The sequence below is a fragment of the Alligator mississippiensis genome, chromosome 2, assembly GCF_030867095.1.
Source record: "Alligator mississippiensis isolate rAllMis1 chromosome 2, rAllMis1, whole genome shotgun sequence".
NCBI classification, from domain to species: Eukaryota; Metazoa; Chordata; order Crocodylia; family Alligatoridae; genus Alligator; species Alligator mississippiensis.
This window is the reverse complement of record NC_081825.1, coordinates 197,607,646-197,632,841: the sequence shown is the minus strand read 5'-3', so window position 1 is coordinate 197,632,841 and position 25,196 is coordinate 197,607,646. Positions and strand designations below refer to the sequence as shown.

Here is a 25,196-nt window from a genome sequence, read left to right as displayed (position 1 = left end):
TTTGACTTGGCAACATTTGTTAATTTAGAATAAAATACCATTTTTCTCTCCTTATTTTTTGGTTGGAACTTGTTAGATACCTGGATTCAAGAAAAAAGGAAAAGTATTCAGTCCATAACATTTTAGTCCTATACCCCTTTATATAAATTGCAGTGGATTCACTATTCTTTACAATTGCATTCAGATTATTTTTTAAACATTGCAGAAAGATTTGATTTTAAGAAGACAGCATGGCATTGATACCACCCATCAGCCAACAAAACATATTTGCTTTTTGATATAATGCTCTGTACATATAGGAAAATAAACCTTATTTAAACTGTGCAAATACATTAAAAAGTAATTAGCAATGTGGTCTTGTTGTTTTTGGCAAAGCTACAGTATGTAGAAAGCAGCTAAAATAAAGTGGGTCAATCATTTTGGCAAGTGAATAATTCCATTTCCTAGACAACCGGCTGACATTAATGATGAATTTCAGAAAAAGGAGCTGACTATCAGGCAGGAGACTTCACTGCAATGTGGTCCCTTCTCATCTTTTTTAGATCAGACTTAGCGGGACAAATATTTACACAGAGCAAACTTGCTGGAGAAATGTAGGATTTCCAAGATTTCTGATGGAACCTGTTTATGAATTAATTATTTATTTTAAGGATTTCATCTTCAGATGTCTGTGTTGCTTCTCCTAGGCCTCTGACACACATTACACTTAAGGCATGATTAACTGATTAGTCACATCTTAAGTAGTGACCTGGCCATACATTCATTCACTTAATGGTGTGATAAAACCAGGAATAAGCAACAAAGTTATTATACAAAATATATATAATAACTTTGTGGCTCCTATCACAACTTTAATTGAACATATGGCCAGTGCTCCCAGTCTCCAGAGCATGCTCCTGTGTGCTCTGGAGGCTGGGAGCACTTGTCAGCTGATCGGGGCTCCCAGCTGGGGAACACAATGATCTCCCCCACCTGAGAGCCCTGGTCAGGTGACAAAGCTCCCAGCCATGGGGAGCACCATGCAGTCCTGCAGCTGACAGCTCCCAGTACTGATGGGACTCCCAGCTGCTGGTGGTTGGAAACCCTGTCAGTGCTCAGAGCTCCAGGCCACTGGGGACACCATGCGCCCTCTGGGCTGGGAGCCCTGTTAGTGATGAGAACTCTCAGCTGTGGGAACTGGATAAGACCCATTAGGCTGTATCATGCTTTCCATTTTGTGATAGCAGTGTAGGGTACTTTTGATAATAATACATTCAGTATTTATAGCCTGAGGTGCTGCTCCGTTGAAATCCATTAGAATTTTGCCTTTGACTTCGTTGGGATCAAGCTTGCCCATACACTAAATTTGCCTCTTTAGGGATGGTGTCTAATATGTAAAATGATTAAAAAGCTGAGGAACATTTAGATGTCTAAAGCAGAGACATTCTTTTCAGCATTAAAGACAGAAATAATAAGCCCACTGTGTGCAGTGCCACAAATTAAGCCAAACCTGATCCCAGTGATGTCCAGGGTCTCTTGGTTGCTGCAGCCAGTGTTGTTCAACACAGGCATATTAGGCCATTTTTTTGCACCCTTAGCAAGAGCAGTGGTGGAGGTTCGCTGATGCAGGGACAGATGTCACTAATGTGTGTCGAGTGGCCATTTAAACACCAATTTTTGGTGGCAAAAAAGGTGAAACTTGCTGCTGTTCCTGCTCTGCCCTACCACCATCATGCCAAATGCTCTTCAGGGGGACCAGGGACAGCAGATAAGGTGCTCTCTTAGCTGCATTCCAGTGCTCCCCCCATCTTAGGCAGTCCCTGGGGCTTGTGCCCCACTTACCCACCTGCCATTACACTACTGGCATGCAATAAGAAGGATGTATCAAGAGAAGGTCCTTTTTCACTGCCCTGAGGCACATTGCTGAGGGCAGGTGGAGGAGGCTCCTCCTGGAGAACCCTGCACCCTGTGTGGGGTTGCTGCTGAGGACAATTTAGTTTTGAGGGGTTGCAGTCTGGCTTCTTGTCTGCCCAGAACTGAAAAAACTGTTCTACCGTTTTTTTATCTTTATGAGGTGAGTGGTCTAGTGTAGATCTAGAATGGCTATTGCATAGGCACAGCTTAGGTAAAAATTTGGCTTCCTGTTTTTGTCAGTGGGACAAGGAAATGGAAAGTTAATTTGTAAATATTTTTCCTGACAACTCTGCTTTGCCTTCCTTTGAAGAAGTATTTGTTTTCTACATATTCTTTTTTGCAATGAAGAGAATTGAGCAGGAGTTATTTAAAATGCAATATAACTACAGTTTATACGTTTGCCATATTGTTTAGGAAACTAGCTGCTCTTTCAAAAGTTTCTACTTCCTTGTGTTACAAGCTGCTAGAGTTAAAAGAATTTGCTTAGCTCGCATAAATTTAGACATCTATCTGTCCAGCTTTGCTAGCTTATAAATGCTTCCTTGACAGAGCAAGAGATGTTAACATATCCCTTTAAAAATTACAGACATTGATGAATGTTCTTTTGAAAGGACATGTGACCACACGTGCATCAATCATCCAGGCACTTTTGAGTGTTCTTGTAACAAAGGATACACTCTCTACGGCTTCACACATTGTGGAGGTGAGTATAAAAAGATACCAGTGTGCATGCTGTCAGAGCACTTCTGCAGCAATTATTAACATCACTGGAAGGCATGTGCCTGAAATCCTGTACAGCTAATTTACCCTTTGCCTTTTCTAGGCAGTTTTTCAAAAGAGGAGATAGAGCAAAAATGAAATGAACAGTACTGCTTGCTTAATTGTGTTTTTTCTTAAATTATTTTTCTTTCTCTCAGTGTATTGGAATACAACTTTAAGCACTAGAGCAAATAGATGAATTCCACATGTAGGTGATTTGACACTATTTCCATATGCAAAACTGCTGCTGGTTTCAGTGGGAGTTCTGGACATAGATTACTTTCAAGACAAAGTCCTTATGAAGAAAGGCTTCAGATGAAGTATGATATTAGGGCCTTTTATAATAATGAAAATATATATTTAGTAAGAAAAGGCTAGGTCTTTATATGATCTAAACAGGGAAAGCTCAGTTTTAGTTAACTGAGTAATACTGATTTATACTAGTTGAAGATGGAGCCTGGATGTTTTACTTCTGATTCACAAAGAAATCTTCAGTGAAACAGAGCAATATGTTGACATGAACTTTAATCTGAGGCATATTGAAAATGGACAGAATATTAATATGGAAAAATATCATTACTTAACATTAAATGGAAATAAACCTGTTTTCATGTGAAACTCAGGCAAAATCTTAAATACATCCATCCATGTAATTGGCTAATAAATGTGTGTGAATGTGAGTCATAGAATCATAGAAGTAGGGTCGGATGGGACCTTGTAGATCTTCAGGTCCGACCCCATGCCTGGGCAGGAAGAAAACTGGGCTCAAATGACCCCAGCCAGGTAGGCATCGAGCCGCTTCTTAAAGACCCCCAGGGTAGGAGCCAGCACCACTTCCCTTGGAAGTTGGTTCCAGATCCTAGCTGCCCTGACTGTGAAGTAGTTCTTACGGATGTCTAATCTAAACCTACTCTCCAACAACTTGTGGCTGTTATTCCTTGTTATCCCGGGGGGCGCTAGGGGAAACAAGGTCTCCCCCAAACCCTTCTGGTCCCCCCCTAGTGAGTTTATAGATGGTCACCAGGTCCCCCCTCAGCCTTCTCTTGTGAAGGCTGAACAGGTTCAGGTCCCGTAGCCTCTCGTTGTAGGGTCTGCCCTGCTGTCCCCGGATCATGCGGGTGGCCCTCCTCTGGACCCTCTCAATGTTGTCCACATCCCTCTTGAAGCGGGGTGCCCAGAACTGGACAGAGTACTCCAGCTGTGGCCTGACCAGTGTCACGTAGAGGGGGAGGATCATCTCCTTGGACCTAATTGAGATGCACCTGTGGATGCACGATAAGGTCCAGTTAGCCCTGCCGACCGTGACCTCGCATTGTCGGCTCATGTTCATCTTGGAGTCAGTGATGACTCCAAGATCCCTTTCTGCCTCCGTGCTCTCAAGAAGGGAGTTTCCCATCTTGTAAGTGTGCTGCTGGTTACTACTGCCCAAGTGCAGCACCCTGTACTTGTCAGTATTGAAGCGCATCCTGTTTTTGTTTGCCCACCCCTGCAACCTATCCAGGTCTTTCTGCAGTCTTTCCCTCCCTGCTAACGTGCCCACCTCACCCCAAATTTTGCTATCATAAGCAAATTTGAACAGGTTGCTTTTCACCCCGTCATCCAAATCGCTGATAAAGAAATTGAACAGTGCAGGCCCAAGGACCAAGCCCTGGGGGACTCTGCTGTCCACTTCCCCCCAGGTTGAATATGACCCGTCCACCACCACTCTCTGAGTACTACCCTTCAGCCAATTCACAATCCATCTGACCGTGTAGATATCGATGCCACAGTCGCCTATTTTTTTAATGAGGATGGGGTGGGAGACAGTGTCAAAGGCCTTGCTGAAGTTCAGAAAGACTACATCCACAGCGACACCTGCATCCAATGCTTTTGTGACCTGATCGTAAAAGGCAGTCTGGTCTGACATGACCTGCCCCTAATGAAACCGTGCTGGTTGCCCTTGAGCATTATCCCCGATGCCGGCCCATCACAGATGTGCTCCTTGATGATCTTCTCAAAGAGTTTCCCCAGGATTGAGGTAAGACTGACAGGCCTATAGTTGCCTGGGTCATCCCTCCTCCCTTTTTTAAAGATGGGGACCACATTGGCTATCTTCCAATCATCTGGCACCTGGCCCGAGCACCACGAGCGCTCGTAAAGCCGTGCCAAGGGCCCTGCAATAACCCCTGCTAGCTCCCTCAACACTCTGGGGTGGAGAGCATCTGGACCTGCTGATTTGAACACGTCCAGCCCCTCCAGAAGCACTCTAACCTGGTCCTCCTTAACCTTAGGTCTTGGGGTGTTCCCCTCGAGTCCGTCTTGAATCACAGTGGGGGAGTCCTGGTCCCTGCACAAGAAAATGGAGGTGAAGAATTTGTTAAAGAGGTCTGCCTTCTCCTCTGGCGCAACCACCAGATTGCCCAGTGTATCTTGCAGAGGCCCCACATTTTCCGGCGCCTTCTTCATCCTCCCTATATATTTGAAAAAGGACTTTTTATTATCTTTGATCTTGGATGCTAGTCCTACCTCTATGTCCGCCTTAGCTTTCCTAACAGCTCCCCTACAGGCCCGAGCAGTGGAGGTATACTCCTCTTTGGAGATCACCCCCCCATTCCACCAGGTGTACGCTGCCTTTTTGGCAACCAGGCATTCCCGGATGTCCTGGGTGAGCCAAGGAGGCTTTTGGGCACTCTTGCCCCCCTTGCTTCTTGTTGGGATTGTCACCCCTTGGGCCCTGAGTATCGTCTCCTTAAGGAACGACCATTCATCTTGGGCACTGAGTTCCCCTGCCCTCGAGAACCCCAGCGCCTCTCCCACCAATCTCCTCAACTCATTGAAGTTGGCCCTCTTGAAGTCTAGGGCTACTGCCTTGCTGCAGGCCCTTGTCACCCTGCGCTGGATGATGAATTCCAGCAAGCGATGATTGCTATCACCCAGGTGGTCAAGGACCTGGAGCCCCCTTACCAGATAATCGCCTGTGGCCAGGACCAGGTCCAACAGGGCATTCCCTCTGGTGGGAGTCAGAATGGGCACATTTGAACTTGGGGACCATGACAGAAATGTGTCACCCAGTTTGCAGGTCTTCACTTCATTTGGGGTCCTATAAGCTGTGTGCATGAACATAAGCTGGGGTTTGTTTTTTTTAGAGAAGTCTAAGGGAATAGGGCGCCCCCAGGATATGATGTCTTCTACAGTGGGGTGGGGTTGAGTCAAACATCTGGCTCACAGGACTTTTCATGGGCTGGACAACCCTCCAGATCCAGCCCATAGAGTTTGTCACCACAGCAGTTACAGCTGCTGTTTTGATATGGGGGTTAATGATGCTGCTGCTCACCCTCCCAGTTCCCCTTACTTTCTGCTTAATTTCTGATTTTCAGTCACCTTTGGTGACCAAAATTGGCAGCAGTCAGCAGTGGCAAAAGGGTTGAGAAGGAGGGAGGGACACTGAGCGGCAGCGATGTTAACTCTCTGGTTACTAGCTGAAACAGTAGCTTTGGCAGCTGTGGGAAGAAGCACCATGGATCAAATCCAGGGGTATGTCATCTGGCCTGCAAGAAGCCCTGCAGGCTGGATGATCCACCCTTTGGCTGTGCCCCCCTGCCGGCAGCTCATTTGAGTTTGATGCTCCTGTCCTAAGGTATAGATGCATTGAAATTTGGACACTTGCTTTCTGGTTCCTTTGAAAATCTTAGCCTATGTGTTTATGAATATGGGGGACTAATGGCAATTGGTTTAAGTCATGCATAATAAAGGCAGCTGCTCTACCGGCTTTCCTGAACAGTGTTGCCAGCATACCACAAGTGTGAAGATGCTGTGTTGCAAAATGGTTTCTAGATTCTTTCAGCCAGCAAGCAATAGGGTTGGAATCCAGTGTTAACTCTTTCATAATCACTATAAGCTTGATGACTGAGAGAAGCTGACAGTAGTTTTGCAACACAGCTTCCCCATGAAAAAGCCAGATCTAGACTATGACTCTGGGAAAAAAAACAATTTCTTCTACATTCTGCCTTCCAAAAACAAGGTGTGTGTCTTATATGGGGGTGTGTTGTGTATGAGAAAATATGGTAAATATTATTTGACTACCTTTTAATAGTTGGTCTGATTAAGGGTGGTAGAGTCATATTATCACACTTAGAAAATTGCTTCATTTGCCTGTAAAATTTGCTCTTTAAGGGCTGTGCCGTTGGATTTCGGATGGAACAGGATCAAGCCATAAAAGATGCATTTTGCGTGCACACTGTCATAGGTGACTTTGCACTGTGTGTATTCTTTATATACTCAGCTAGGATGTCTGGGTGGGGTGGGGGGTGGGCTTCCTTCCTTCCTTGGAAAAGATGATGCAAAGTGTTGGGATCAATGGCATTATGAATAACCAGCAGGAAGTGAGAAAATGGTGAGCTGGCTCCTGGATCTGGAGCTGCAGGCTGTAGACATCTATACTGCAGGAAAAATAAATACTTCTTCATATAATTACGATAGGAAACTACTACCCAAGGCAATAGGCATCATGGTAAGATCCATTCAAAAGCTAAGCCCTGCAGGCTGAAGAGCTTGGGGATTGATTAGTTGCAGCATGTACATTTCTGTGAAGGGCAGGAAGTAAGAGAAGCGGTCATGAGTTTGACCCTGAGGGAGAGCAAAGAGACAGGGGTCTCTGGGTTACAGGATGTCCAGGAAAGAGAAACTTTGAAACTGAAATGGAAACTTGCTCTTGCTGTGTTAAGGGACATTAGGGGTAAACAAACAGAATTGCATAAACCACCCCCACTCCTATTGCCTTCTAATGGAAACTACCTGGCAAAGTCCCCAAAGTGGTCTGACTGTTTAGGCCAAAAAAGCATAGCAATACAATGGAAAGTATTGTCCACTTTTATTTGTTAACCATGAAATAAAATATATTTTAACATTATAATATGTATGTATGTGTGTGTGTGTGTGTGTGTGTGTGTGTGTGTGCATATAAATAAAGGCATAATGTATGCATTATATATATAATACGCATTTGAACTTTTAAGGCAAATGGTCATTGTGTGTCTTGCATCCTATCACATGGTTTTGTTTCAAACATAATAATAACCAGAAACAATACAACGTATGTTTGGTTTAATTGCATTTTCCTTTGTTAAGAGCCTGTAAATTTTTGAAGCCCATTCTTGAGGCTGGAATGTTTTAGTTACAGTCAATTTTGGTAATATTTAACATTGAAAGTAAATCATTTAAATCAATGTTAACATTCATTAAAAGACTGCAGGGAATGCACAAATATTTAGGGCAGGATATTCAAAAGGCACCCAGAAAATTACAGCCTGACCATACGAAGTATGCTGCCCAGTTACCACAATTTTATGTCTGGATTTTACAGTAAGTGAAATTGTTTCTAGATTAACAGTTTAAAAAGGTATTTTCATCCTTGTCTTCAGATATTAATGAATGTAGTATCAACAATGGAGGATGTCAACAGACCTGCATGAATACATTAGGAGATTATGAATGTCAGTGTCACTCCAACCAGAAATTGCACTGGAATAAGAAAGACTGCGTTGGTAAGGCACATAGAAAACATGTGTGCTTGAAGGTGATGCAGCTCTAGGTAGTTGTGAAAATCTTGATCCATCCCGTTAAGCAGCATGGATCGTCATGACCTTTGTTAGATTTCTGCTTTACTTTTAAGTAGCCATGCTAGCCATTGCTGGAATAGGTGAAAAACAGGAGATACTTTAAGGGGCTTTGATGCTTTCTTCCTTTGCTTTTACCTAGGCTTCTTTCTGTGTTTTCTTTTGTGCTTTACTGCATGGAAAAATATTTTGGGCATAGTTTTACGTGAAAGGAAATTTATATATATGGTTTAATCCTTATGTTATCTCCCTTTCTCCCCTTCTCTCTGTATTGAATATTGAAGGTTGCTGCATGTCCATCTCTGTTTGCCACATGTAGATATTTTACTTCTCCCATGAGTATTTATATTTATCTTGTTTAGAAGGGTCCTTGCCTGATATGTCACCCAAAGTATTGCTGCGCTGCACTAAAAGTGGTGGCAATGATGGGTGCATCTTAAGCTGTCCCTCGGATGTCCATGTTATTTCTGGTAAGTCACACAGACAAAGCACAGTATAGTTGTCTGAAGCATGCTGTTATGTGAAGAATGAAGGAGTAATAATGCTAGCGCTTGTGAAGGTCTTTGAGGCACAGTGGCAGAGTACATAAGGTGTCACTGTGGCTCTGGAGCAGTGGTGGTCAGTTTTGGTCCTGCAGGCCAGATGAAAGGTGTGGGGCGAGTCTGTGGGCCATTTTAGGCCTTACTCTGCCCCTGTTCACTGGGATTATGCCTTGGCTCCTTGTGCCACCTCTGCCCAGATGGAACCTAATCCTGGATGGATGGAGGGGTGGTATGTGGGCCTGCTAGAGGTGGTGTGGGGCCCTGGGGCCCAATCCAGATGTTCAGGATGGTGTGAGACTCCATGGGGAGCCCTCTGGTACATATCTGGCCTGCAGATAAGCCTGTGGTACATATCTGGCCTGCAGGTTGAGCACCTCTGTTCTGGTGTAATCAGTTCATGTTTCATCCTGGACTTGTGCCAAAGGCTGCCCCCAGTCAACCCAGCTATAAATGGGAATCTGGTCATTTGGGCAGGGGACTCAAAGGCAGCCAGATGTTGTGCTAATCCTTATGTGCCATTGGTTATAGCAACTTAATGTATCTGTGACTCATGAAGGTGTAAGAAAATAAGCAACCAAAGGAGAAAACCTCCTCCCTTTAAACAGGGACCTCTGTATCCCTGCCAGAATCCTATGAATCCTTTTCTTCTAATCCCTCTACCTTCATATCACCTCACCACAACTGCCCTTTAGCAAGAGTGGACAGGGCAGAACTCTTAAGTGTTTCTGGTGCCATTCCCAAAACGGCACAGGGCCAGCTGTTGAATGATAGAAGCCCTGTTCAGAGCTGAGCCTGCCATCTTAGGAACCTGAGATCAGGTCCAGCTTTTGGATATAGGGCTAAAAGGGCAAACAGGGTCTTGATTATTTGCCAACACTGAGGCAAATTGACCTCAGAGCTATTCCAAAGCTGGGAACATAGCTCCAAGGCTAAGTGTCATCTTTGAAAAAGGCAGTGCCCATGTAACTCAATCCTACAAATGCCTTACACAGGTGAAGGGCATCCAGTTCTTATGTGGTTTGTATCTTTACTTTGTCTGCCTGTATCATCTGTTGTTAGGAATACAAGAGACCTACACTCTCACCTGTGGCAGCTCCTCTCCGCCTAAGAAAAAGCAACAAAGTACAAATGAATCTACTTGGCTTGGTAATTACTAGATTTACTTGTTGCATGTAAATCCTGTTGACTCATTATTATAAGGGTATTATAAGACAGGGATATATTATTCCGTTTGCATTTTGTTTCCTCTTTGGTTGTATTCCTTCTGTTTTTTCTTCCTCTTCATTCATATGTCAGAGTGCACAGCTCTTGCATAAATGAGGATTCTTCTCTTGAAGTCCTTGTGTGGCTTCACCAGCATTACCCGTGTGCCTGAGATCCAAATTATTAGGTACATGAACAGTCCATCTGTGGAGCTACATGTATCTCTTTATCCACTCCTATTGGAAAATTTGACTATGTATAATCTATGTGTCTCACTTAGCTTAACAGTAACATTTATTTAAGATGTAGGAGTGTGAAAGATGCTACTGTACATAAACAATAGGTACAGATCTTAAGCTGGTATAAATCAATGTATCTCTTTGACTCTAGCAAAACTGTTCATATTTACACAAGTTCTGCCCCTATGAACAATACCTTTCCTGCAGCTAAAATATATCACAGCTTCTTAATGTAGTTCCAGTTATGAACTAACTACCAGCAGAATAAGACTAGTATCTCATTCAGCATCCCCCCTGTGATTCCATCTTTCCACAAACAGCAGTGTTTTTAGTGACATATAGGTTTACATTATGCAGTTGTAGTGACCTGCTTGACATTGTGGTATTTCAGTCTTTTTCTTTTTTAAAGTAACTTGTCATTGTTTCTTTGTGTGAAGATACCTCAGCTATCAAGATAAGTGTAACCTTTAAATTTAATGAAGGAAAATGTAGTTTGAAAAAGACTGAGATGTTTCAAGAAGGTCTGCAGCAAATTATATCAGGTATGGATGTATATGTACAGGTAAGCAAACTAATGCTATAGATCAGGGTTTTTTAAATATTTTCGTGACATGAAATGGACTTCAGTAATAAACAGGGAGCTTTGCAAATTTCCTCTCTTCCCATATGTGGTGATAGGAACCATGCCCTTCCCCACTGTAATTCTAGGAACAATTCTGTTGCATCTCGGAAAAGGCACATAAGGAAAGTTCTCCTGTATTTTTTTTTTTTTTTACCAATCTAAATTTCATGAGAATACTCTCTCTTTTTGCTCTTCATATCTTTTTATGACTTTCTAATCTTAAACATGCTTCTCTTAACCTTGGTTTCCTTCTCTCCTGCATCTTTGAACATAAACATGTCCTGCCTCTTCCATCTTCCCTTTCCTCTGTGATTATGCTGCCTGGTTGCTAATTCCATTTACCTGATGCCACATTGAAGAAACCTCCGGCTTCTTTCTTCCTGTTCATCCTTTTTCTCCAGTTTCGCTCCTGTTTCCTTGCCTCTTCCTTTTATATTGCAGAAACTTCTAATAGACACAGCTAGATTGGCTCCTCCCACACACTTTTAGCTGCTTTGAGGTAGGAAACATGATGTGGAAACTTGTAAAGGCAGCTAGAAACAAAAAGGAGGACTTTAACCTATGACCTGCCCACAAAATGTAGTTTGAGATGAATCTGAGTGAAATAAAAGAATAATAAAGAGCAAGGCCCCCTTGCTGAAGGAGGAATCAGTACATAGCTGTATCATGGTCAATCTTTACTTGGCTGGACTTGAAAAAGAAAATTAACTGAAAATAAAAATAATCCACCATATTAGTTTGCTTGGCTTTAAATGAACAGCAACCATAGTAGATATTTAATGAAAGTGCATATTTATTTCAGGACCAAAACGTGATCTGAACGTTTTCTTAAATACACAATTGTTTCCTCATGGAAAACTTGGTGAACATTTTCTGAAAGGCCTGTGCATGCTGAAACTTGCCCCAGATGAATTTAAACATTGTTGGAAGTGAGTGGGGCTTTCACACCAGAGCAAGCAAGAGATTTTCCCTTGAATAATTTTAACTCATCCTGAGCAGGCAAATAGCATGGTTCTAATAGCATATCTCAAAGAAGATAATGAAGAACTTGCTGGCAGCTGCTTGGTTTAAGTGGGCTTGTAGCTTTAGCAAGGTTCAGATCTTAGTGGTGGGATGTGCTCAGTGGGTCAACACAGTACAGCCAGACCTTTAGCTGGTGTAATTTGCTGCAACACTGTTGAAGTCACTGAAGCTACCCTTGTGTTCGTCAATTGAGAATCCAGCCCCATTGTTTGTAGTTTATTAGCATCTGGAGTTAATCATTTAGTCTCCTCACAGTCTTCATAACAAAATATTTACTGAGCTCTAGTGAATATCCAGTAATATAGTTGGCCAAGCTTTTGCTTCCTTTAATTTTGTTCATGCAGAGAAACATAACTCAGTAACGGAGAGCTTCTACTATGTAAACCTAACATGCAGCTCTGGCAAGAAAGTTCACGGAGCCTTCAACAGACTGGCGGCAGCTAAAGAAATGTTTATCACTGCGGATTTTGAGCTTGAAACAAACCAAAAGGAGGTGACAGGTTGGTTGGAAAATGATCCAAGGTGCATATGAATGCTTCTTGCAGTTAGATCCTTAATTTTCTTTATCTTTCACTTTCATCTTTATGCAAAATTTAATCATAAAAGTATCTCCTGTTTTGAAGCTTCATTTTATTGATTTAGAAAGTGTGAGGGCCTTGCCTAGCTCCTAAAATCAGAGTGCTCCTATACTTAAAAAGTTTCTGTTACAATTACTTTTCTTCTTGTTTGCTGGTGTAATTTCTTGAAGACTGCACCCGGGTTGACACAGTTTGTATTTCCATTGAATCAGATACTGCTGCATACTGTTGTTAATACTGAAGGACCCTCATTTTCACCCTTGTTACCTTTTAGACATGTGTGATCTGCGCTGTGCACGAAAACGGACTGAGAAGAGACTGCGCAAAACCATTCGAACCTTGCGGAAGGCAATCAACAAGGAGCAGTTCCATGTTCGCCTCTCTGGCATAGACCATGAAGTGGTCAGAAAGTCTGTGAAGCTCTCAGATCCACCAGAGTTCTGCAGTTTGGGACAAGTACGTGTGGAGAACAGATGTGGTACGTGTTGTGAAGAAACAAGCATAACTTTGAGACATGCCCCTTTTGTTCTCTCTGCTTGGTGGAGGTCTTGTGTGCTAGATGAGCTTTATGGGAGAGTTACAAACTCACAAAAACAGGGCTTAACAGAGGAACACTGCACAAATCTTAATGATTGTGGTACTAGCAGCACCACCATAATGCAGCCTGTGAGACACTTCTGGAGTACAAAGGTTTAAGGAGAGGGGTCAGACATTCTCTTAATACGATCCTAATGACCATGACAGCGAATTCAAGCTGCATAGTGTACACAGCATGTAAGTGCTTTAGAGAATCAGTAAGGCTTTAAAATGCTTGTCAGACTAAATTAGACTTTTCGGCTTTTTGGACAAGTTAGCATGCCTTCCAAGCAGCCACTGCAGTTCAGCTGTGGAATAGATTTTCTAATCTGGAAGGGCTAATTCCTGGAAAGCTCCAATTCATTTTGGAATTCCATATCATAAGGAGAAAAATGTTGTGAATGACGAAACATTTTTATTCAAGCAGGTCAAGCACAAGAGATCTGTCTGTCCCCTGTACTCAGACTACACAGGGGTCATGTTGGAAGTGAGCTGCAACTTATTTCCTCTCAGTTCTGTAATAAGGCTAGGCAAAGCTTTAGGAGATTCATCCAATGTGTGATTTGAAGTTTTCAGAACTGTAATGTCTCATGAAGGAGACAGTAAAAACTGTAAAGGCCCAGTCTGGAGAATAACAACAAGTTAAGAGGCTTTTCCATTCTTCATGTTTCATCCTCTGGCATGTGCACTTTGCAGGTTTGTCCCCTATGGGCAAATGATTTAAGGGAAGGCAAAATAGCAATTCCTAATCTGTAAGGTTTTATCAGATAACTGCAATTACCAGCCTATGATATATTTCCTTTCATCATGCCTATTGCACAAACATCTATCCTGTCACGTTCTACTTTTACATTCAGCATCCTTTGTTTTGACAAATGCCAAAATATCATATGTATATACAGCTACTCTGAAATGCAGCCATCCTTGATGGAGAGAGTAGGAAGCACCCTAGTGCAGTGCACATGCAATAGCAAGGAGTGGAAATTTTGTTCCGGTGTTGTGTGTGTGTGTGTGTGTGTGTGTGTGTGTGTGTGTGTGTGTGTGTGTGTGAGAGAGAGAGAGAGAGAGAGAGAGAGAGAGAGAGAGAGAGACTGAGTATTATTGCCTTCCTGTGGCTGACTCATCAAAAGAAGATAAAGCCTAACCCACCTCTTCCACCTGTTCCCCTTTAGTTCAAAAAGGTGAGGTCCATTGATTCTGGATGGGAGGGCGTATTTGTCTATGACAGAGAAATATATCTAATAGATTTGCCTGTTGACTGAAGTTGAAAACGGAGAGAACAAACATATTAGTTCTACAATGCAGCTTTGTGTAATAGATAGAAACAAAACAAACTTAACCTGGGACAATGTCAACTTCTAAGCTTCTTGTTTTAGTCTGCAGAAAAGGATACCAGTGCTTGGATAATATCACAATGAGCAAACTAGAAATACTGAATGTAGACAAGTTATCCCTAATACAAATGGTAGCTCTTGGGAGTTAATTTATGTCTTTTTTTTTTTGGTGTTTGCTTTTTTTTTTATCCAGACCTAAATTAAACTTATAAGTAGAAACTGTAATGATGGGAGAGACATGAAAGAAGATGCATGTGATTGTTTTCCTATGTTGCAGAGTCATTATTTCTTTCTCATCAATGTTTAGAAGCTGTTGGCTCATAGGGCCTTGTAATGCCTCTCTGTCGTGGAGTGAATTTGTCACCTGTGAATGGTATCTGGACAGTAAAACTGTGAAGAGAGAGGTTCTGCATATAACAGCTAAGGTGGAACAAATACCTTTTGTCCGACCTCACTGGAATGGTGGCATTCTCAGACACACTAATACCATGGGTTAATCTTGTCACATAGACAGGATAGACCTGTTCTCCTCCACTTTTCTGCAACCTTACATTTTGCTGGTTGTTGGTATGATCTGGGCACCTGGCTAAAACACAGTTTGATTCTCCTGCCTCTACTGCAAGTGTTTGAACTGTGTGAGAGGATGTTACAGTTCTAACCAGGTCAGCCAACATAGTTGTTGTTTTGGTATGGACTGGATCTTGCCTTCTGTTCAGCAGAACTTTCCTATAAACTAGATATTTATTCACAGGCCCAGACTTTTGCTCTCAGTCTTTCTCTCCATTGTTTTCAATAGCGTTTATGTTTTTCCATTAGAAATTCTATGCCTTTTCATATAGTTGCTGTTTTATCTATCTTTTCTCACTCTTTTTTCTTGTATTTTTCATACATCTCACTGTCCTGTCTTTATTCATCCTGATTACTTTCCTTTACACCAGCATCCTGTTTTCCTTAGTTTTATTCCTTTTCACAGACATTAGGGCTGCAAGATCATCAAGTCCAGGCTCTATCCTTCTTTCTTTCTTTGAAATGTCTCTCCACCACTTTTCCTAAACCTTTTTTCCCTTTCCATATTTGTTCAGTAGGGGCTGGGAATTCAGTTAATTTCTTCCCTGTGTTCCCACACAAGTTTCTTTCCTTGATTCTGTTGTGGGACAGAAGTGGAATTATTGTACTGATTAGATTAGGATTTTGGAGGTAAATGGTGAAACACTTTCCCTAGCTTTAGTTAAGATGAACATATCTCAAAATGGGGTCACCAAGGACAGCAGAAATAAATTTAATTCCAGCACAAGTCACCTTTCCTATATCACTGGATATTTGCATATATTTTCTTGTAAGTTGATTATAAAAATGAAATTGCCACTGGCTCAGAGAAATGGAGTCTTTCATCTTAGGGTTGCTAGTCAAAATCCAGTTCAGTTGGCCTGAAAGTTGATCTTCTGACCATCAATTTTGTGGTCCCAATCTCATGATTCCTTTTGTCCATATCACTGCACAAGAGTTCCAGTAAAGAGATGTATAGCTAGGTAATTAGTAGAATGCTATCTACTATGAATTGGTAGATTCAATAAAGTTGCTATGGCCTCAAAGTGGCTCCCACTGTAAAGCTCTAAAAATGTACCTCTTAATACTTATCAAAGAGATCATCGCTATAAATGGTACCTTCATTAAGAATTTTTGCAGAGAGGCAAAAGCTGGGAACCAAATGGCCTTTTCATATCTAGAGGAAATTGGATCACTGTACTCAATGGAAGGGACCTCAGGAGGTCATCTGGTCCAACCCCCTGCTTAAAGCAGGACCATCCCCAACTAGATCATCCCCGCCAAAGCTTTGTCTACCTGGGTCTTAAAAACCTCCAAGGATGGAGATTCTAGCATGTCAGGATCTAAGCTAAATAAGCCCAGTTCCCTCAGCCTCTCCTCATAAGTCATGTGCCCCAGCCCCCAAGTCATTTGTGTTGCCCTCTGCTGGACTCTCTCCATTTTGTCCACATCCTTTCTGTGGTGGGAGGCCCAAAACTAAACACAGTACTCCAGATGTGGCCTTACCAGTGCTGAATAGAGGGGAATAATTACTTCCCTTGACCTACTGGCAACACACCTACCAATGCAGCCCAGTATGCCGTTAGTCTTCTTGGCAACAAGGGCTCATTGCTGGCTCATATTCAGCTTATTGTCCACTGTAAACCCCAGGTCCTTTTCTGCAGGGCTGCTGCCCAGCCAGTCAGCCCGCAGTCTATACTGGTGCATGGGATTGTTCTGTCCTAAGCGCAGGACTTTGCACTTCTCCTTGTTGAACCTCATGAGATTCCTTTTGACCCAATTCTCCAATTTGTCTAGGCTACTCTGAATCCTAGCCCTACCCTCCGGTGTATCTACTACTCCTCCCCAGCTTGGTGTCACCTGCAAACTTGCTGAGGGTGCACTTTAAGTCATTTTCCGGGTCACTGATGAAGACATTGAACAAAAGCAGCCCCAGGACTGACCTCTGGGGCACTCCACTTGATACTGGCTGCCAACTAGACATTGAGCCATTGATTACTGTGTTCTGAGCCCAATGCTCCAGCCAGTTTTCTATTTACCTTACAGTCCATTCATCCAGCCTGTATTTCCTTAACTTGCCTGTGAAAATGTTGTGGGAGACCATATCAAAAGCCTTGCTAAAATCAAGGTGCACCAAATCCACTGGTCTCCCTGCATCCACAGAGCCAGTCACCTCATCATAGAAGGCATCAGTCTGATCAGGCATGATCTGCCCTTGATGAATCCATGCTGACTGTTCCTAATCATCATCTTCTCCTCCAAATGCTTAGAAATGGATTCCTTGAGGATCTTCTTCATGATTTTTCCAGGGACTGAGGTGAGGCTGACTGGTTTATAGTTCCCTAGATCTTCCTTTTTCCTATTCTTAAATATGGGCACTGTGTTTGCCCTTTTCCAATTGTCTGGGACCTCTCCTGATCACCGTGAGTTTTCAAAGATGATAGCCAGTGGCTCTGTAATCACATCAGTCAACTCCCTCAGCACTTTTGGGTGTATCCCATCCAGCCCTATAGACTTTTACACGTCCAGCTTTTCTAAGTAGTCCCTAACCCACTCTTCTGCTCTTTTACCACTGAAGGCTGCTTCTGTTGAGTTACTGGGTGAAGTTACAGACACTCCAGAGAGTAGGGCTAGGGTCCAGAATGACTTGAATAGACTGGACAAATGGTCCACTGTCAATCAGATGAGATTTAACATGGACAAGTACAAAGGTCTGCACTTGGGACAGCATAATTGCATACACAAATAAAGACTGGGGAATGCCTGGCTAGACTGCAGTACTGCAGAAGAGGACCTGGGGGTTACAGTGAACCATAAGATGAATATGAGCCAATAGTGTGCTTTTGCTGGAAAAAAAAAAGACAACAGCATCCTGGGTTGTATTAACGGAAGTGTATCTTGCAAATCAAGGGAAGTGATTCTCCCTATTCAGCACTGGTGCGACCACACTGTGGAGTACTGTGTTCAGTTTTAGGCCCCACACTTCAAGAAGGATGTGGACAGTTTGGACAGAGTCCAGGGCAAGGCAACAAAAATGATTAGAGGCCTATGAGGCAAGACTTATGAGGAAAGTTTGGAAGAACAGGATTATTTAGTTTGGAGAAGAGAAGACTGAGGAGGGATTTGATAACAGTCTTCAAATACCCAAAGGGCAATTTTAGAGAGGATGGAGATGGGCATTTTTCTGTGGTTGTTAAGGACAGAGCTAGGAGCAATGGTTCAAGCTGGAGTATGGGAAATTCAGGTTGGAGATTGGGAGGAACTTTCTCACTATGAGAATGGTCAAGAATTAGAACAAACAGGCTACCTAGAAAAAATGTGAGCTCTCTATCCTTGGAAGTTTTCAATAGTGAGTTTGACAGACACTGGGCTGGGTTTAGTCAGGGATGATCTTGTCTTGAGCAGGGGCCTGGACTAGATGATCTTGTGATGTCCCTTCCAGCCCTACTTTCATAAGATCCTATTTGGAATGTTTGCCTCTAAGCAGAGGGGAAACATAGGCTTTTGACATCCACTGAGGAGTGTTTCTCAGTGAGGGAGAGAAAGACGCTTTGACCACTCTGATCCTGTTATATTTTGCCATATCAATCCAGAGGAGCTGTAAGTGAACTGACATAAGTTCTATGCAACTCATGTGTGGCATGTTGGGCACTCTAAGCAATTCAAGTGATGGGAGAAAGATGAAGAGGAAGCAGTGGCTAAGCCAGTGGTTCTCAATGTTTTTAAGCTTGAGGCATGCCTCAGAAAATGCCAGCTTTTAGGGTTCCTATAGATGTGTGGGGACTCTGCTCTGATGTGCTGTAATTGCAATAACTGAGTCTGCTGGAGTGTGCTAATTAGTGCGCTCCAGCAGCCTCCGTATCGAACAAGCTTTAGTTAAAGCACCCCTGTCGCCAAGTGCAGGATGCTAAATATACAAGATTCTGCAGGCACTTTAAATAGAGCAGCTCTTAGAGCTGCTCTACTTAAAGTGCCCTCCCCTCTTCCGCCACCCTCCCCGCCCAAGCACATGTAAAGATGCCCTTAGTCTTCACTTGATTTTTTGATTACAGAAAAATCATAGAGCAGTTCTTCTGTTGCAGAGAACTCAGGAAGACCACAACAGGTCTGAATGCTTTTGATGCTCTGAATTCCTATGTGAAATCTCTGGGTTTATCTTGAGAATTATGTTTGTACACCTGATCGTAGGAACATTGCATTGCACTAAAAGGATCTCAGGGTACCCTGTGGCACCCCTGAAAGGATCTCAAGGCACTCTGGTTGCAAATCATTGGGATAAGCACTGTTCCCTGAAATTTCTCACAGTTACCAGGGTCAGACCGCTGTTGCAATATAATAACATAAGAAAAGCACATTCTATTTGGAGTGCTCCAAGTTAACAGCAACTTCATTTGTGGTCCACAGGTGTGAGAACATAATATACTCTTGGTTTATTAGAGCCTGAATTGCTGGAATACTGAGCATCTTTATCTCTAAGGGAATTTGATACAAATTGCTCCGCATTATGGAGGTTTGTGTCCTTTGCTTAAAGAGTACAACCAAATCAGTAGCTGGTCATGTTTTATCACCCCAACCCAATTCTCATTGTTTGCATGTGGCATGACACTAGGGTTCTAAGACACAGAGTATGAAAGGCATGTTCCAAGAGAAACACAAAGGGCTGTCTATCTTTTTATTTGTTGCAGTTAGTAAATGTATTTTCACACAGCCAAGATCCCATATGTTCCATTTTCCCCCTACTTTTTATTGAACTGATAAGAGTAAATAAACTTTCAAATGAGAGAGAAAGTGTTGTTCATATTGCTAACCTGCTTGCTTTCCCAATACTAGTTTTAAGCCATAAATCTCTAAGACAGAAGTTTTCCATGTGACCTGAGTCCATGAACTGTTAAAATACAATAACTTCAATGACACCGCTTAGGAATCATTTTGCATCAGTGAGTTGTGATTTTTCCTTATAAAGTTAAAGCATGATTCTTAAGAAAATGGTTAGATGGTGGATCATGACCTCTTTTATGAGGTTCACCTTCTTAGTCACTGAGATACTATAGTATTTGTCTTTAGCATCAAATGCTCAAAGGCTAAAGTGTTGAAAAGAGGGGGAAGAGCCTTTTAATGTCTTTGTAACTTTTAATCCTGGCTCCCTGTGGGCCCCTCTCTCTCTCTTTTTTAGCATCATAAAAGCTTTCACATATTTTTTTAAACAGCTGCATGAGTTTCAGAATGGGATTTTAATGGGCATTGAAGACAAACAAAGACGGTAGCTACAAAAATGAAGTCTACTGGAGGCAATTGGTCCTTTTGTTCATTTGAAGAAATACAAGCAGGTTGCTGGAAAAAAAGCAAAGAAAAGCTAGTGCAATCTTTGATTTAACTTCATTATTTGCAAATTCTTGTTGTTGTTTTAAATGGCTTTTTCCCATGTGTCAGGCAGCACCTTGTATTTAGTAGCTTTGTGAGATGAGATGCATAAACTTTTTTTAGATTTTTAAACAAATATTTGAACAAAAAATTGCGCTCAACATTTTTCTTTAGGGTTTTTTTTTCCCTTTAGAGATTACTCAATTTTGTCATCCTTACTACACACAGACCTGATGATTTCAGAGGGATACCTTGTGTATTAAAATACATCTTTCCATGACTGAGGCTGGTGTAACCAAGTCCAAAAAAGTTGCATTTCACTTAGAAACAACATCTTTTATACGGTAGATTATACCATGGATGTTTCAATGAGCTTTTAGATGCCTTTAGATCATTAGTTGGATAAGCACTTAATAAATGATCTATGAATGTCCATTTAAATAGGAAAGAAGGAGAAGTAAGGGTCAGATGTAATGATTCATAGGAAATATTTGTGTGAGATTTAAATTATTTGAAACTTTGTATCATTTCTCCATATAAAAATACCCTTACGTGTTCCAGAGAGAGAGGAATATCTTGCTTCATCAGCACAGGGGCAAAAAACCTTGCATGTATTTAATGCATATATAATTTTAATGCTGCATTTTATTTAGTTGTTAACTTTTATTAGTGAATGAATAGCTAAAACTTCATCGAAGTGTACTGATTAGTGTTGCCATTAACAAATAAGAAATGTTGCATCCTTGAGATTTATGGCGTGTCTCTCAACAGACAATTGAAGAAAACAGATTTTTTTTCTAAACATCGTGAATTTTTTTTTAATATTTGATTTTCACAATGTTCTTATTTTTATACATTTTCCCACATGGAACAAAATCTGAAGAAGTGCTGATCACTTTCAGTTTCCATTGACTTCAAAGCAAATATTAGAGTTTCAACACCCTCCTGCTTAGGGCCACTGTTAACACAATGGATAAAGTGTGGTTTGTTTAAAAGCACCTGGTTTTTAATAAAATTAGATATGAATAAGCTTGGAAGGGGGCGCAGGACTGAAGGGGCTCTCATGGGTCATCAGGTCCACATGGCTGATATGTCTGAGGAACGCATTTGCCTTTTTGTGCTCCGTCACATTGGTGGCTTATGGTCAACTAGTAGTCCTGGGTATTACTGTAAACTGTATCTGACTGGAGGGCCTGGTGGCAACATGGTGGGCCTGCTTGCGGCAGGGTAGCTCCTATAAAATACCACCATGTTGCTACCTCTGGAATAAGGTGAGAATAGGGTGCTTAAAAACACTATCTCCTACTGCCTTGTGGGTAGTCCTCAGTTGGAGAAAGGCCAAGGAACATTACTGTGATAGAAACGTGCCCTCACCGAGGAATTAGGCAGTCAGCAGCAGTTCGTATCTGTTTCCCTCTGGCAGAAGCTACAACCTGAATGTCTGGAGTTGGTCTGACCTTTGAATTCTGTCTCGGTGGTTTAAAGGGGGGAATGGTAGGTCTTGAGCATCTTCCACTCCTCCATACTCTAGCCTAAGCATATGTATCGAAGGTCTTGGTATGATGGTTATAGCCCCCTAGCATATACACTATGATCCAGAGTATCGATGATTGCCTATATATAGACTTGGTATTCCCATCTTATAACAGAAAGTGTTGTTGATAGTCTTGAAATGCATGATCTTGCCTTATGTACTATTTAGTTTTATCCCATTTATACTCCAGATTGTGAATTAGAAGAAGGAGGAGTGAAGTGTTGGAATGCTTTTGAGCAAAGTGGTAGGGGCCAGGAACCTGGATTGCTTTAAGACTGAATTGGATAAGTTTATGCAAGTGTTGATGGGATAGGACATAGAGTTCTGACACACCAGTTAGTATGTGTCACGTAGAGTTGTGTTTTTAGTTCCTAGGTTGGGATAGAAAAGTAGCTGTGACTGTGTAAAAGGCATCTAGTAATCTCATGCCTCAGGGCCCTTTCTGATTTCCATTTGGGGCTCAGAAGGAATTTTTTTCCCTTCATGAATGTTACTGGTTTGTGAGAAGTGTTGGGGCCTTCCACCTTTTTTTGAGGCACTGGGACATTAGCCATAAGAAAGACTGGAGGGTTTTGATTGGAGTGTGCTGATGCCATTTAGAAATTCCAGAGGGTCCTGACTAGAGCATCTTGCTCTTTCACTCAGGATCTTACTGATCATTAAACTTGGGGTCAGGCAGGAATGACATGGGTCCCTATGTCAGAATGACATGGATCCATGGGGATGTTTGCCTTCCTCTGTAGACTGGAGCAACAAGCCAAGATGAAGTGTTCCAGTTTGGGAATGTTTGTCATCATTTGCTGTTCTCTAAAGAATGTTGGTATTTCGGTTCTTCGTCCCAACTTGGCATCAATACAGATTTTGAAATATCAGAATTTCTCACAGGATGGAAATTCTGCTATTTGACCAGCTATATAATATTTATGTAATTTTGATCCTGGAAACAAATGCTTGATCCTGAAAAGAAATGATTTTTCAGTGAACTCCTACTTAAAACATCATTGAGGCCAAGAACTTTGCAAGATTCAAAGAGCAGTGTTTCCCATCTTGCAGTTTCTTCTGAAGTATTGAGCTGTGATCATTATTGGTCAAGAGAAAGTGAACTAAATTGGATTCTGGATCTAATTGAGTTTGGTATTTCTTATGCCTCTATATACTGTACTCATTCTGAACATCAAAATGAACTACATCATAATTTATAGTGAGCATTATAACTCATCAAATGAGCTTTAGTTAAAGCACCCCTGCTGCCATTTTGAAACACGGGACACTGATTGTACAAGATGCTGCAGGCTTTTTAATTAGAGTGGCTCCCAAGAGCTGCTCTAATTAAAACTCCCCCCTCCCCCCTCCAGAGCATGTGTATAGGTGCCCCATGGTTCTATTCTGTATTCTAGCAGAGCACTCTGCTAGAATAGCTGTTTCTCTCTTTTAGGGAACATTTCAGTTTTTCTGAAATTCTTATATGAAGCATTTCCTCCTCCTTTCTCATGGTTCTGTCCTAGCAGATTTGCCTTAGAGGCACATGGCAGCTCCCTGCGTATGTCTTTCAGCACCTGGTATTGGACGATTAACTCATTGGCTGTGAAAAGCATACACTGAATATTGGTGACCAGGTGTTTTTTCTGTTGTTAGTTAGCTGCAGTGTTGGAAGGTACTACGATGGTGAACAAGACCGCTGTGTTTTATGCCCTAATGGAACTTACCAGGATGAAGAAGGACAAATTACTTGTGAACCCTGCCCAAGTCCTCATAACCCTGGAAACCAAAAATTAGCTGGAGCTTGCAATATATCTGAATGTGGAGGTAAGGCTGTTATGCTCCACAGAACCAACAAAGGCACAAAAAGTGACAGCCTGATGCTGCTCTTTCTTCCTTCACTTCTTGTGTGTGCTCTGTACAGTCACTCAGTAGTTGGAGACTCCTGCAGTACCTGAGTAGAAGTGGGTAAGTTAAAAAATTGAGTGACAGCTTTGACTGAGCATTCCCCTGCTTCTTTGTATGAGATGCTGAAATATTCAGATCAACTCTGCTTCCTCCCATGGTGATTTTTTTAGCATAGAAGTACATACTAAAGAGATCTTTCAAGACAATAAATATACAGATGGCAAAACTGAAAAGAGAGGAAGATCTCTTGGGGGTAGATTCCACTCTCAAATACTGCATGTTCACATACATTATGAAGTCTCTTGGAGCATAACTTCTGGCCTTGAATATATACACAAGGCACTCATTGAGTTCTGTGTGAGCACTCAAGGACTGTGTTGGGCCCAAAGTGTGTAGCTCGAGCATAAAAAAAAGTCAATAAAAAGTTACATCTGGTAAAAAGAAATGTAAAGCAAACTTGGTAAAATGACTTCAGCACGAAAACTGTTTAGGAAGAGGTGCTTGGCAGGGAAGATGTTCTCACAACGAAGTTATGGAATTGAATTTCAGAAGGCCTGGGATCTGTTCCAGGCTTAACCAGAGACTTCTAGTGTGACCTTGGGTAAGCAGCTTAGTCTGAAATTTCTGAAAGCAGGCATTGAATCTGAGTGTCCAAATTCACTGGCCACTTTTCACAAGTATCCTTACTAACCTTAACCTCCTTTCTTGTAACTGAAAGGAAAGCAGGACTATTTCATTACCTCAGAGTGATGTTGTGTGGCTTAATTCATTAATGTCTGTAATGTGCACAAACACTAGAGTGAAATCCCTGTAAAATAAAGTGGGGGGGAGGGCTTTAAAAGAGCCAGGAGCAAATGAATGATGATCCTCAGAATTCAGAAGGTAGATTAAAAGCAGTGGTTTTCTGAAAAATGTGAGTTGAAAATTGAGATGATTATTTTTCTTTGTTTACTTCCAGTAATGAGGCATAAAGCCCCCCATCTCTTGTTTCTTATTCATAGGCTATGGAGGAGCTTTCTGTTATGTTCAGTCCATGAACCATAAAATTCATTAGCGATGATTATAACTAGTAGTAATGCCCTATTTGTTGTTAGTCAAATAGTCTGAAATTAAGCCAATGCTAATTTAACTCCCTAACAAAACTGCCATTCACTGAATGATTTACTGGAGGTATAAAGTAAAACTAACAATATTATTGTAACACTCTCTTTAAAAAAGGACAACATTTCTCAGCATGGTTGACCAGCTGCAGCAGTGTTTTGTGCCTTCCAGAGCAGTGTAATTACTGATTACTCTTGTTAAAATTGGTTGTTTGCTGCAAGATTTGTAGACTGGTCCCCTTCCTCCCCCAGAGTTTTCCATAAGGAATCTAAGTGTGTGCGCACATGTGTGTCTGTGTGTGTCTAAAATGCATGTGTGTCTATGTAAGATCAGGCCTACTAGGTTAATGCCAACTGCATACAACAGCAGAACAAAGCAATTTAGAGCACAGACCATATTAAAGA

The 25,196-nt window shown here is 41.8% G+C and overlaps 1 protein-coding gene across 4 annotated transcripts in view; it reads left to right on the top strand.

The window, feature by feature from the left end:
- SCUBE2 (signal peptide, CUB domain and EGF like domain containing 2) overlaps positions 1 to 25,196 on the top strand; it is a 74,075-nt gene that overhangs the window by 32,821 nt on the left and 16,058 nt on the right. Inside the window, exons 10-17 of one of the 4 annotated variants that reach the window (XM_059722668.1) lie at positions 2,480 to 2,596; positions 8,052 to 8,174; positions 8,612 to 8,716; positions 9,848 to 9,934; positions 10,668 to 10,772; positions 12,220 to 12,375; positions 12,728 to 12,931; positions 23,440 to 23,610. In XM_059722668.1, the coding sequence (XP_059578651.1) occupies positions 2,480 to 2,596; positions 8,052 to 8,174; positions 8,612 to 8,716; positions 9,848 to 9,934; positions 10,668 to 10,772; positions 12,220 to 12,375; positions 12,728 to 12,931; positions 23,440 to 23,610 (1,068 nt within the window). Of the gene's footprint in view, positions 1 to 2,479; positions 2,597 to 8,051; positions 8,175 to 8,608; positions 8,717 to 9,847; positions 9,935 to 10,667; positions 10,773 to 12,219; positions 12,376 to 12,727; positions 12,932 to 23,439; positions 23,611 to 25,196 lie in introns of all 4 variants that reach the window. The other 3 variants (XM_014602134.3, XM_019477116.2, XM_019477117.2) reach the window with 3 other exon arrangements.